This window comes from Copadichromis virginalis, linkage group LG23 (genome assembly GCF_057382275.1).
Source record: "Copadichromis virginalis isolate Kocher_CV1m ecotype Utaka linkage group LG23, C_Virginalis_male_GT1.1, whole genome shotgun sequence".
NCBI lineage: Eukaryota > Metazoa > Chordata > Actinopteri > Cichliformes > Cichlidae > Copadichromis > Copadichromis virginalis.
This window is the reverse complement of record NC_140639.1, coordinates 47131539-47146150: the sequence shown is the minus strand read 5'-3', so window position 1 is coordinate 47146150 and position 14612 is coordinate 47131539. Positions and strand designations below refer to the sequence as shown.

General features: G+C 38.1%; 1 protein-coding gene and 3 non-coding genes across 5 annotated transcripts; 2 read left to right on the top strand and 2 right to left on the bottom strand.

Moving 5' to 3' along the window:
* Positions 1-7549: 7549 nt before the first annotated feature.
* On the bottom strand, positions 7550-7668 carry LOC146681845 (5S ribosomal RNA). The gene has a single exon (XR_014918406.1). It is a non-coding gene; the product is annotated as a 5S ribosomal RNA (ribosomal RNA).
* A 319-nt stretch (positions 7669-7987) lies between these two features.
* Positions 7988-8106, top strand: LOC146681844 (5S ribosomal RNA). Its single transcript, XR_014918395.1, has one exon. It is a non-coding gene; the product is annotated as a 5S ribosomal RNA (ribosomal RNA).
* Positions 8107-8779: 673 nt separating this feature from the next.
* Positions 8780-13017, bottom strand: smim11 (small integral membrane protein 11). Of its 2 annotated transcripts, XR_014918181.1 has the most exons (4): positions 12918-13017; positions 11899-12134; positions 11393-11495; positions 10376-10804 (listed from the first exon to the last, which is right to left on the bottom strand). XR_014918181.1 is itself a non-coding variant. In XM_085449366.1 (3 exons), the coding sequence occupies exons 1-2, from the start codon at positions 12930-12932 to the stop codon at positions 11946-11948; spliced, it is 204 nt and encodes a 67-aa protein (XP_085305492.1). In that variant the 5' UTR covers positions 12933-13015; the 3' UTR covers positions 8780-8890; positions 11899-11945. The 2 variants fall into 2 exon arrangements, 1 of the variants encoding a protein (XP_085305492.1); XM_085449366.1 differs by lacking the exons at positions 10376-10804; positions 11393-11495 and adding an exon at positions 8780-8890 and having other exon boundaries at positions 12918-13015.
* A 668-nt stretch (positions 13018-13685) lies between these two features.
* Positions 13686-13767, top strand: trnas-cga (transfer RNA serine (anticodon CGA)). The gene has a single exon. It is a non-coding gene; the product is annotated as a tRNA-Ser (tRNA).
* Positions 13768-14612: the final 845 nt, after the last annotated feature.

Here is a 14612-nt window from a genome sequence, read left to right as displayed (position 1 = left end):
ACATGTTCTATTTTGACCAGCTGACCAGATGGGAACTTTACGTCAATGCATTCAAAAAAAAAAATGGGTAGTACACATTTCTTGTAAAATTAAAGTAACATAATTAGAAGGAACATTTTTATTAATCAACTTCATGTAATATTTATTATGTTTGGTGCATTAATTAACAGTTCATGACCTTTTGCTATTAAGTATTAAACCAAACATGTGTAAAACTGTACACAGACAGAGACTCATATCTTTACATATTTGGCTGTGCAGACAAACAGCTTATAAATTTTTGTAGTCATGTTTGTGTAGCGCTGCATGTTGATGTATATATGCCATATATGGGCTCAAAGACACAAAGTTGACAGGAAATGTGGTTGCTAAGCTGCTGCTATGTGCGCTGAATCTATTTATGGCTAAGGCAGTTGTGTAGTATAAAAAGAGCTGACATGGAAATCACTGATCTTTTTTACTCTTGTCCCTTGGCTTTCTTTCGTGGTCCTTTTTGAGTGATCCTCAGCTTGACACAGGTCAGTCTTTAGACTTGTTATATTTTAACTTTGATTTTATGTCTCTTTACTTTTGCATAACCTTTTACTTGAGTGTAATAAAACTTCAGGTCACGATTAACTTTTTCCTCCGAGTATTAAAAACAATTTTTATATTTAAAAAGATGTTAGTCTGTCCAATTTCTCATGAGTGCAGATGTGGTAAAACACATATTTTTATCATTTAAGTACAAATGTACAAGTGCTTGGGTTAAAATTAGTCTAGTAAACTTTGAGATTCAACTTCTTTACTCTTCAGTGAGGAGAATAAAATCTCTAAAATGTACTTGAGTGCATTGTAAAGCCTATTTCTACAATCTATTTTGGTGCAAAGCTAAACAAACCTCATTACTAATATAATAAAAAATATAAAGAAATTAAAACTTTATTTAAACTTAAATTATAATTATAATGAATATAATATGTTATCCTGTAATCTTTTGTAACACAAGTAGAGAAAAACAAAGTTTTAAAAAAGTTCTATTTGCTGTTGTCAACATTGTAAACAGGCCAACTGACCTCAACACCTAAATATTTGAAGTTTCTATTGTGAGCTCCAATAGATGTGGCAGACATGGCAGAAACACACCAGACAGAATAATACAGTGGAAGTAGAACCTGGAGCTAGGAAATTAGAGTGCCAGTCAACTGGTTCAGGTGCAGCAGGTGGGCGGATCCTCCAAATTGCTCACAAGTATTTGGCTGCTTCACTTCGTTTGTTCCAAAAAAACATGTCAGCTTTTAGATGCATGTTGACTGTTTACTTTCCTAACATTACTATTTTTCATATTTTACTTGCATGTATCATATACAGTCAACTTTACATAATTTCTGTTTAAACAAATATTCATCTTCATTCAAACTGATCTTACATGCAGCTGCTGTTCATTCAACCATTTAGTTTATTAACTTATAGCAATTAATCTGACATTTCAGAGAATTTCCTTCCCTGAAGATCTTCATTGATCCCTGCGTCAGAGAGCCGACTCCCACCAAACACTGCACTGCACAACAAATCACTCTGCTAACTGAAGAAAGAGGTAAAAGTAATACATCTTTACCAGTTGTTGTTTTGGTTCATCCATCTGGGATCATCCAGTTTGTTGTATTAAATGTGTATTTTAAATGTGTTTTAATGTGTAAGCATGTTCAAATGGTAAAACGTTTCAGAAATAAACAAACTGACTACTTTACTTAGTCTTATCAGTGTTCTTTTTTTGTCTTCAAAATAGAAATATGAAGCTCTCCATTTTCTTGCTGGTGGTGCTCTCTGTCACTGTGCTCTGTGTGGATTACGAACATGTTAAGAAGGTCAAAAATCAGCGTATCATCGAACCAGACACAAAAATGTCGTCTGTTTCTTCTAGCAGATCAGCACAAGAAAGTGTTGACGAACGTGTTGACAAACGTGTTGACAACTTTATAAACCAGCATATCATCAACACAGAAGCGTCATGTGATAAACTAATAGAAGACCGGAAGATCAAAGATGTTAATGGTAAAGATAAAAAAAAAAGAAACACCTTCATCTTTAGCACTTTTAAAAAGGTCAAAGATATTTGTAAAGAAGAACAACGTGTTTATAAAAATGACAATCTTTATAGAAGCTCTGAAGAGATGGAGCTTTTGCACTGCAAACTGCAATATGACAAAAAAAAATACGAAGGCGTAAAGATAAAGAAGCATATTGAAATTGCATGTGTGGAAATCGGCCGTGGTCTTCAACTTGTACACTTTGAATGCTGCTGTTGATTTGAGAGCTGCTCTGTACTCACTGTGATCTTTCTATCATTGTTTCATGATGTTGCTTTGGATTTCTTCAGATTTGGAATTCTTAAGACTTTGTAAAGTTTGCATAAACAATAATGGGAATATTATTATTAAGGAAATATGGAAGAATTGTTTGTAAGTGAATGTGGAATAATACCACAATCACAAGAGTTATTGAAAGAACTTTTGACTTTCTTGTCTCACTTGCATAAGTAAACATTACATTCTGACATTTTTTCTAACTGGCTGTTCATCCTGTTCTCTCAGATCACAGACATTGCTTGTCTTTCAGCATTCAATAAATAATCTACAAAAAAAACCAAGTTGCTGCTCCAGAGAATTTTTTTATACTTAAAACAAAGCTCTTGTAAAACCACAAACACTCACTGGTTTTAAAATCATTGATGAAGAGAGGGGCTGCAGATTTTGTCTTAGTGCTGAGGTCAAAGTTAGCGATGGAGTTCATCTGGACTGCATTGTATTTCTATCTGCTCGATGTGTGGGAATAAGCAGAGACAACTAACAAAGAACTTTCAGCAGTAGGGCTGGGCCATATATCGAGCTTTTAAATATATCGATATATTTTTATACGAGATATGAGATGTGACAATATCGTTTACATCAATATTGTCTATGTTACATTATAATTATACTTGTGGAGCCCCAATTCTGCCTCTCTTTCGTCCACTTTTGTCTCTGCGCAATGTTACTCGCAAGGTTACTCATAGAGAACCCCAGTGTCTGGGGTTCGATAATGCGCTGTAAAAAAAAAAAAAAAAAGCATGTAAAATTGCAAAAACCAATCTGCGACACAGCGAGGCCGCGTTATAGCAAGGGACCACTGTATTATATATGCAGGACACATTGAACTAGTTTTTTTTTAAATTAAGCAGCAAGTCAATGCTGTCATGTAAAGTCTGAATTCAAACACAGGTTGGGGAAACCTGCACTGAGCTGACTGAAGATATCAAACATTTCCAGTAAGACATTTGACCAGGTCTTTTAATACTTCCCATTAACCAAGCAGCATTCTCAAGCTGCTGCTGCACTGTTAAGAAAATCATAACTTAATCCTCATAGCACAGTCAGAAGAAAACAAACAAACATACAGTCATGTGGAAAAGATTGTTTTCATAGAAATCTATAGCATACTCTGAAAAACTAAGAACACTCCAGGATTCAGTCATTTACCTTTTAGCAGCAATAGTGTCACCAAATTGTTTCTGTATGACTATCAGTGTTTCACAAGGATGTTTGGCTCACTCTTCTTTACATTGTTTCTTCACATCATTGAAGTTTCTGACATTTATTTACAGTGGGGCAAAAAAGTATTTAGTCAGCCACCGATTGTGCAAGTTCCCCCACTTAAAATGATGACAGAGGTCAGTAATTTGCACCAGAGGTACACTTCAACTGTGAGAGACAGAATGTGAAAAAAAAAATCCATGAATTCACATGGTAGGATTTGTAAAGAATTTATTCGTAAATCAGGGTGGAAAATAAGTATTTGGTCAATAACAAAAATACAACTCAATACTTTGTAACATAACCTTTGTTGGCAATAACAGAGGTCAAACGTTTACTATAGGTCTTTACCAGGTTTGCACACACAGTAGCTGGTATTTTGGCCCATTCCTCCATGCAGATCTTCTCGAGAGCAGTGATGTTTTGGGGCTGTCGCCGAGCAACACGGACTTTCAACTCCCGCCACAGATTTTCTATGGGGTTGAGGTCTGGAGACTGGCTAGGCCACTCCAGGACTTTCAAATGCTTCTTACGGAGCCACTCCTTTGTTGCCCGGGCGGTGTGTTTTGGATCATTGTCATATTGGAAGACCCAGCCTCGTTTCATCTTCAAAGTTCTCACTGATGGAAGGAGGTTTTGGCTCAAAATCTCACGATACATGGCCCCATTTATTCTGTCCTTAACACGGATCAGTCGTCCTGTCCCCTTGGCAGAAAAACAGCCCCATAGCATGATGTTTCCACCCCCATGCTTTACAGTAGGTATGGTGTTCTTGGGATGCAACTCAGTATTCTTCTTCCTCCAAACACGACGAGTTGAGTTTATACCAAAAAGTTCTACTTTGGTTTCATCTGACCACATGACATTCTCCCAATCCTCTGCTGTATCATCCATGTGCTCTCTGGCAAACTTCAGACGGGCCTGGACATGCACTGGCTTCAGCAGCGGAACACGTCTGGCACTGCGGGATTTGATTCCCTGCCGTTGTAGTGTGTTACTGATGGTGACCTTTGTTACTGTGGTCCCAGCTCTCTGCAGGTCATTCACCAGGTCCCCCCGTGTGGTTCTGGGATCTTTGCTCACCGTTCTCATGATCATTTTGACCCCACGGGATGAGATCTTGCGTGGAGCCCCAGATCGAGGGAGATTATCAGTGGTCTTGTATGTCTTCCATTTTCTGATGATTGTTCCCACAGTTGATTTTTTCACACCAAGCTGCTTGCCTATTGTAGATTCACTCTTCCCAGTCTGGTGCAGGTCTACAATACTTTTCCTGGTGTCCTTCGAAAGATCTTTGGTCTTGGCCATGGCGGAGTTTGGAGTCTGACTGTTTGAGGCTGTGGACAGGTGTCTTTTATACAGATGATGAGTTCAAACAGGTGCCATTCATACAGGTAACGAGTGGGGGACAGAAAAGCTTCTTACAGAAGACGTTACAGGTCTGTGAGAGCCAGAGATTTTCCATGTTTGAGGTGACCAAATACTTATTTTCCACCCTAATTTACGAATAAATTCTTTACAAATCCTACCATGTGAATTCATGGATTTTTTTTTCAAATTCTGTCTCTCACAGTTGAAGTGTACCTCTGGTGCAAATTACTGACCTCTGTCATCATTTTAAGTGGGGGAACTTGCACAATCGGTGGCTGACTAAATACTTTTTTGCCCCACTGTATGTACAGCTATCTTAAGTTCCCTGCACTGAATATTAGGTTGAGGTATGGACTGTGACCGGGCCACTGCAAAACCTCGATTCTTGTCTTTTTCAGTCATCCTGTTGCAGCTCTCCTGATGTGCTTGGGAACTTTACCCTTCTGCAGTACATCGAAACACACCATTGACTCTAGAGTACTCGGTATACAGGGGAGTTCATGGAAAACTCAAATTTTCACCACATGTTGACAGCTGGTATGAGATTGCAACTTTACTACCAAACTTGCATCCATGCAGACTTTCTCTTTGCAACCCTTCCAACCAAGCCACACTTATTCAACCTTTTTCTAATTGTACTGTCATGGACTTTAATATTTAACATGCCAACTGAGGCCTGTAGAGTCTGACATATAATCTTGGATTTTTGGGCTTTTTCTGACCATTGCACAGTTTGACCTTGGCGTGAATTTTGTGTGTGTGTGTGTGTGCGTGTGTGTGTGTGTGTGTGTGTGTGTGTGTGTGTGTGTGTGTGTGTGTGTTTGTTTATCAAAAATACAGTCAGAATGAAATAATAACTGTAAATTCTTATTTGTACTGTTGTTCTGAAAAGAATGAAATCAAACAAGGCAAAATAAGCAGTTTGTAAAAGTGAAATTAATGAAGGTAAACTCAAAAGTAACCAAAAACTGCCATTTATAACCTTAAATTACACAAAGATTGCATTATAACATATGTAGTTAGTGTGATAACATCTAGAGTTATTGCATTCAAAGAAGTTTCTTCTGCTCTCAGAACAGATTCAGTTGTTCACAGTTTTGGCACATGGTGCATTACCAAGCTGCAAACACTCATAAGGTGCTGAGTTGTGGTCATGAAAAGAAGAAAGTGGTTAGCGAAAATTCTGTGATGCAGTGTCATCTGATTGTTGACAAACTCGCTGGCCAGCCACAGTGTGACAGCACGGCTTCACGGAAAGTCATGTATTGAATATTTTCTCATGCAGTTTTTTATTCTCTATATTTCATGTTCAATTACTTGACCAAGCCTCTGATGTGTGAATCAGATCCAACTGAATGTCATCAGAACATATTATATTATGAAATTTGTTTTCTTTTACTATTAAGTTGAGGTTGAGGATTTGGAGTAGCACTGAATATAGAAGTTTTCTATCTCTGATGATCAGTTTCAATGGTTGATTGTAAACTCACTTTACTAGTCCTCCTCCTTTATTATTCCATCTGGCAAATCAGCCCCAGAGCATGATCCTACCACCACCAGGCTTAACATCTGGTACAGTGTTCTCAGATTTCAAAGGATCACCTTTGATACACCAAACATTCTGTTGTCATTGTGGACATATAGCTCAGTCATAGTCTAGTCTGCCCAGAAAGCTTTCTTTCCAGAAGGGGTTGGGATCCTCAGTTCACAAATTCCCTCTGATCCAAGGGGGACTCTTTGGTCTTCTTCCAGTCCTTGGCAAAGTGGTAACATACCCAAACAACTTGTAATTACAAACGATTGTTTGAACCAAATCTGTAAGTGTATAAAAATGGCTTAAAATGGTTTACAGTGAGTTCATTGGACTTTCGGTTGTTCTAAATATTGGTAAATCCAACAAGTGCTTTTAAGCTGATCCTTTTTACGCTGCGAAGAGAAACTAACACTTGTAGTCAGTTATGATCACTAATGAGAAGTTAATAGGGCTTGTTGAGTTATGAGGTGCAGAACCTTCAGCACCTCACATGAAAAGATTTGACTGTGTGTATGCTTTTGGCACTGTGTGCATTTGAGAAAATCCAAAATAAATTCAAAATTGTTTTTGAAAGCTGTTTTATAAATTTCAGTGGTATATTATTCATGCAATAGGGAGTTGTCTTCTTCAACTACTGGGGCTGAAATAACTTCATCTAGTTTAGAAACTTCCACTGAACAGTCTATTATACTGTCAGAACAAAGCATATGCTTAAGAACTTAAACACTTTAATTGAGAATAATAGAAATTTTCCTTTACAGCTTCTACTCAAGTACAATCAATAAAGAAAACCACAAACTCTTTGATGTTTGTTTTGAAGGAAAAGTAATTTCCTGTAAATGTTTATCTGTGTGAGATTTTTCAGAAAACATCAATTTTGCTTAAACGTGAGATACATTGCCTAGTCTTTCCTTGTTCTAATTTTACCTCATCATTAATCTGATTACTGTTTAAGACAAGATGGAAATATAATATTCTACTGTTAAAAAGATAGAAAAAAGATTTTATTACCCAGAAATCTAACTTTTCATTCCTGTGAGCATAAACATGAGCAGCAGCGGCGCCCTCTGCAGTTTGTGTGTGTAAGTGCAAAAGCTTACAGCACCTGGTATTCCCAGGCGGTCTCCCATCCAAGTACTGACCAGGCCCGACCCTGCTTAGCTTCCGAGATCAGACGAGATCGGGCGTGTTCAGGGTGGTATGGCCGTAAGCGAGAGAAGAGCACAGAAACAGCCTTTTTAAACATGCTGTGATGACACAGGCACACGTTTTCTCTTCTGTATAGAAGTTAAAGTCTCCAAACGACAAATAGGTTTGAATTCCAAAACACACGGTTCTATAATAATCTAACATATGTTATTATGGAGATGTTACTGTGGGAAAAGTATTTCTGCAGCTCAGTGTTGAAGCTGCAGTTAACAACGAATAGCTGCATGCTTTCGCTGTAACATATAAAGCTTGGCACAATAATATATATCAAACTGTGAGACACTTGCCACTTATAAAATGCCCTTTATATAGCAAAGCTTTCGCTTACGGCCATACCACCCTGAACACGCCCGATCTCGTCTGATCTCGGAAGCTAAGCAGGGTCGGGCCTGGTCAGTACTTGGATGGGAGACCGCCTGGGAATACCAGGTGCTGTAAGCTTTTGCACTTACACAAACTGCAGAGGGCGCTAAAACTGTCACTACTCCTTCCTGTAGTCTCTAGCTTCCTCCTGCTTTCCTTGAAGCACAAAAGCACCTCAATGATCATTTCCTACATGCTAATCAAGGAATATTTCCTTTTCACAGTAACTACTATAAAACCTAGAGCAGCACCTCACTGTCAATAACAGATTAAACGAACAAATCACAGTACTATTGCAGAGTATAACATGGAGACATGAAGTAAGTTAGAGAAAAAACAACAACAAGATGTGACATGTTGAATTTAATATAATTATAAAAAGCAGAAACAGTTTTTGTTTATAGTTTACAGAATTTTACAGGAAAAAGAAACAAAACACTGCGTCATATTCATATAAATGCACCGATCTGACAGACTTGCACAGGTACAAAGCAAAGGAAGTGTTGAGTTCATCTGCATGGAGCCTGAATGACCGCCTCAGCAGATCATGTATGTGGCATACGGCCAACACTGGACCAATGAGCAAGCTTTACCTCATACCTGTCCTCTCATCTTAGTATTCATACTGAAGTTTGCATGTTATGGAGTTTTTGGGGGTTTTTTTGTTGTTGTCTTTGGCTGTCATATTTTCCTTTTTAAAAAAACGGCATCTTGAAATATAAAAATGTGCTCGACAGTCAAAATGTACTTTAACCACAAATCATTTCCTGAAACTCGGGAAAGTGTCCCTGTGGCTGAAAATCACACATCTTCATCATATTTGGAGGAAGTGGCTTGCAGCTCTGGTCGGTAAGATGTTTCCCTGGAGGAGAGAGAAGGACATTTGAGAGATTGATGACTCACAAGAGTCTAATCACATCAGGGCAACCACTGGCTACTTGTATTAGTTTATTAATTAGAGATGAACCGATCTGATATTACGTATCGGTCTGATACTGACGTAAATGACTGGATCGGATATCAGAAAGAGATTTTAAAAAAAATGTAATCCGATCCATTAAATATCACAAAAGTATCTCCCAAAACTTGCAACACGGTGTAACTCAGCTCATAACCGTAGCACGTTGGAGCAGTATGCGTCACGTGATAGAGCTGCTGTGGCATGCCAGACCTGTCGGCGGTCTGGTTGAGCAGTTGGAGCCTCGCTACAAACCGGCATTTCATCTTCGACAAAGTGATCCCAGAGAGAAGTAAAGCAAATGTGTAAGTTCATCTCTGAATGTTTGTAAAGCATTCCCACGTTAAGCTTAACAACCGATATATGGAGCGACTGCCTCTTCTCTCTCCCTCCCTCTCCTGCTGCTACTTCACTCATGAAACTAATCAATGATCAGCTGATCGGCTTTTCTGTCGCGACTCCGTCTCTCTTGTTTGTTTTTGGCCCACTTTGCACCAGAAAAAGGAAACCAGCGGCTAAACAACAGCAGCCCATTAAAGCTTGATAAGCTGTTGTTGGAATTTATTTAATATTACTTTCTACACCAGGATCCTTTTTCTGCGTGGTTGATGGCTGCTAACTGTGCAGGGGCGGGTCTAGCAAAGTTTAGCCAGGGGGGCAGGTAGGGCATGAACAGGGAAAAGGGGGCACAAAGACATACTTTTCTTTCTTATTCTCATTTATTAATAAATAATTATCTCAATCTTACACCCAAAGTTTTAATCTGATGTAAAATGTATAGAAATCCATTATTGTATATAGTAACTATTAAGTCGAATAAACCCTAGTAAGCTGTAGTACTTTTTCCTTTGGGAACTATCTGTGCAGTCTGCAATTTTGTTGAAGAAAGATGTTGAATCTATTTAATTATTGTGGAAAAATAATTGATTTCTGTGCATTTTTTTTTTTAATTACATGTGCGCTAAATTAAAGTTGATTACGTTGATTAAGCATCACGAGGTGGAGGGCGGGGGGTGGTTCCCTATTTCTTTTTTTTTGCTGGGAGTTGGCAACCCTATTAGTTAGGTTGCTTAATATTTTTGCTAAGTACTCTTTAAAATACCAGAACAGGAAGGATGGTGTAGGTTCACGTTTATTAGCTTAAAACTTGAGTATGAACTTATACAAAATGCAGCAAGATATTAAAAAAAACATTTTTATTTATTTAAAAAAAAAATACACTATATCGGATTCTTATCGGTACACAGCAAATCCAGCATGTCCAAATTAACACTGTCGGATTTGATTTCAACACTATTAAAGTGTCTATATGGGTCCACACCAGAGAGTGTTAATTTAACTCTTTTTGGAGAGTTGGTACGTTAACTCTGATTTAGTGTTAAACACCAAATCTGTCTGGAGTTGATAATTTAACACTTGGTGTTAAGAGTTTATATATTAACTCTCAAAGAGTATTTTAGTTTAACTACGTAAGAGTTATCTTCTAATTCATTCTAAAAAGCGGGAATTTTACTGTTCTGAACTTCTAGAAATTTCTTTTGGAAATAAACATTTACTAAAAAGACGCAATGGTTTTTGAAAAACATTTATTCTGAACTGTGCACCACAATTTCAAAACATTTTCTGAAAGACGTAACAGTATACATGTTCTCACTTTCATTAGAATTGTGTTTATCAAAAGGTCTGACATGGTAAATGCAAATAACAGCATTCTCAACACTTATTTCTTCAATACAATATGCATGTCCTTCATTCATCCCTTTGTGGAACTTCAACGCACTTCTGCTCTCCCCCATATTCCATCTTCACAAGCATATCCTGTGTGGAGATTGAATAAAAATTAGTTGACACTAATTAATGGCACAAATAATCCAGTAATCAATTGCAGCACAGTAAAAAAAAAAAAAAAAAAGGAATCCTCTTTGAGCCATTACTTGTTTAAAGTATTTTCCCAAAAGACAAGGACACAGGCAACAGGTAATACTGAACTAAATGTAAAACCTCAACCTTTTTCATTTTTACCTAAACCGTGTGCACAAAACTCTGGAGGGATCTAAATGCTAACGTAGAACCCAGTCAGGACGTCTGCTACTGCTGTTTGCTCGTTTTTTTTATGGGCGATCGTTTTTAGGCTTCAAGTAGCACCATTATACCAACATTTCACATTCTAGACATTGTTTTAGGTGTATTTGACCAAAAATTTGACTGAAAATTCACATGCAAGCTTTTTTCAAGGCTGTGGTATTTGCCCGCAAACAATACCTTTCAGCTAGCTAAAACAGAATATTATGCTATCACCGAGCAACATGGCTAATGCCTTTCACACAGCTTTGTCTCAACTCCAAAGAGCCACAGAAGTAAAAGCTAATAGAAATAATTGAAACAATCTTTGAAAAAATGACTTACCAAGCATGGCAAACAACTCAAATATGTAGAGCAAAATGTTCTGAAACGGCTTCACTTCAGCTTCGATTGGAGCCGTGCTGGGGGCGGAGTCTGTGAATTTACTCTGTTGGTGTCATAGCCCACATAGGAGTTCAGAGTTAAGAGGTCAAGAGTTAATGTTTCCATTGTAACACCTCCAGATTTGACAGAGAAACACTCATTTTTAACACTCGATTTTAACTACTATCATTTTACACCTCAGAGTTACATTAAAAGAATGTGACTCTACTTAGAGTAAAATTAACTCTACTTTTGCAAGAAGACTATTAACACCAAACCATTTAACACTTTTGAATTTGCTGTGTATCAGCATTAAAAAGTGGTATTGTGCCATCTCTAATAACAATACTACACTATGTGTTGACTCCATATATAACTAATAATAAACCAAACTGCAAATAAAAGAAAGACATTTAGAACAACCAGTGGTGCCGTCATGCGTTGTTTGTTGCTTATCATGTAATTACCATCTCTTCCTGGTGTACAGCAGCTTCTGCTCCTCTCCCTCCACTCGTCAGTCTTCCTTTAGGTTATCAATGAGCTCCTGCGTCTGCTGGGCCAGCCTCCTCTTCTCAGCCTGCTGCTTCTTCAGGGCCGCCTCTGCTTTCTTACTCTGGTAGATCTTCACCCCAGCAAACCCCAGACACAGCAGCAGCGTCTTCAGGGCTAAGATGTAGAAAAGCAAGGGGACGTTGTCCAAAGCCTGAGCATGGATATGGGTACACATTTAACAAATATGTACATAAATATATATGCAGAAATACTGTTTGTTAGAGAGTTTCTTTATAGTATTTCTGTTTTTTTCTGTTAGATTTAAGAGGTTTGCTGCAAAAGAAATGTCTGGAACAGTCTGGGACCCCAGAGGAGATTTTCCTCCTCCTCTCTTCTACCTCAGCTGCTTATGCAGGAGGTGGCAGTTATAAAAAGGACAAACAGCTGCACACCATGTGCTTTATGAGCTTGTAGCTGCACCGGGTCACACACACTTGTCATTACCGAAACAGCATTCAGAATCTTTACATTTTAAAAATTTTCTTTACATAATAATTTAAATTAAGCATCCTATAAGAAAATTTCTAATTCCCACAGATCACTCTTGAATTCGGCATAGATATTATCTAACAAGTGACCGCGGCCTTAATAATGTTTCTACTAGTCACCTCTATTAACGCTATTATCAGCTTATTTCGGTGGTTAAAAATAACAACACGTTTAAAAACTGGAGATGCCACTTGCGGTTTAAAACATACAGGAATATACACACAGAGACAGAGAGATGTATATGCTATTTGATATATGACGATAGTAAAAGTTTTGGACGCGGTTGTAACAAATAACGCGAGAGTCTATGGTAACGTTAGCTTTAAGCTAGTGACAGCTGCGGCAAAAAAGGAGCAAAAGAAAACCTAAACGAGCACAAGAGTTATACACTTATAGCCAAGCGTGCATTTGGTCCATTTAAAATGATATATCTACTGATGGTTACCTTCCAGTTAATCATTTTTCGCTCCTGTGATGGTGCAGTCGTTCTCAGTCAGCAGCCAGAGAGCTATTAGTGGTCGCGAGAAGAAGGCGGAGCTTACAGTAACTGACCAATAGAAATGCGATATCTGCTAGCTGGCACTTATGCTACATTCAAAGTTCATGGAGTAAATCAAATCGAACCAACTCGTAAGACGAGTTGGAATACATCAAATAATGTGGAAACATTAATTTACATCAATTTAATGGTAGAAAACGACCTTAAACATTAAAGGGATTAAATTATTATTATTATTATTATTTTTAAAACTCGGGCTTTCCTCATTTCCTACTGAAGTCGAATGCATCATTACTAATGGCAGTGCCGATGTACGGGGAGTGTGACTGACTCGTACCTGCTTGAAGGTTCTAGTAGTCAAGTAAACTAGATATACATTACATCTTCCATTTCTGTGTGCTCACAGAAGAGAAGTCGGTAACAACATTTGCTAAAAAACAATGTAAAATATGTAATATATCCGGTCTATTAGGTCAATAAGGAAACTCAAAGGCTTTTGATAATTGGTGCTTGCTAATGGATAATTTTGCCAGTTAAGAAATTGGGCCATTCATAGTCTTTGTTGCTGTGTTCTATAGGACGAATTCTTCGTAATCTTATAATGACGTTTTGATAAAGAGTGCGTGTCCGACAATACATAAACTTTAAGCTTATCATACGTGGGCTTTGTGTCTTGTGTTGTATACCAGTATGCCGGCGTTTTGGGCATGCGTAGTCACGGTGGCCGAGAGGTTAAGGCGTTGGACTCGAAATCCAATGGGGTTTCCCCGCACAGGTTCGAATCCTGTTCGTGACGAAATTTAATTTATGTTATCCATCAAAGTGCTAGCTAGCTGAAGTGTTCCTCCCTTACAAATATACAGTGTACGAGCATAATTTCAATATATATAACAGAGTTTTGTTAATTTCATATTCAGTTACACATTACAAATGTAACAGGTAAATACTTTTAGTTTTAAATTGTTAGCTTTGATAACTCATTAGTTTGAGCAAATTAGTTATATTTCTGCTACATAAATGGGTGATAATTACTTAGTATAATTCTTTTTTTTAATCTGTCTTTATCTGTCTTTTTCCCCCTTTCCCACTAAAGTTGAATGTAACATTACTAATGTATTTGTAAGGTAATTGTTTTTTTGTTGTTGTTTTTTTCTTTTTTATATTATGTGTGTTTATTGTGGGGTGGCACTTCTATTTGTACTCAAAGGAGCTTGCAAAGAAAAGCGTCTGGACTTCTTTAAGTTGCTTGAAGACGTTTCACCTCTCATCCAAGAAGCTTCAGTTCTAAGGTCAAGTGGTGGAGAGTCCCAGATTTAAACCTAGTGGGAGTATCCCCCCACAGAGGGACAAAAGGACCCCCTGATGATCCTCTAATCGCCTGAGCCAAGGTGTGGAACTGGGTGTGGGTCCCAATCAGCCAGAGTTTCGGGTGAGTTCATTGTGAAACCTGGCCCCACCTTATCATGCGAATTCCTGAGATCAGATGGCCCAGGATGTGAGTGGGCGTTAAGGCGTCTGGGGAGGGATCTCAAAACTGGATTATAGATGGCAGAGAGTTGGTGTCGTAAAGCCCCGCCTCTGTTCAAAGATGGTCGCTCACAGTGGACATAGATGGCTTCTTTCACTCCTCTTTCAAACCAT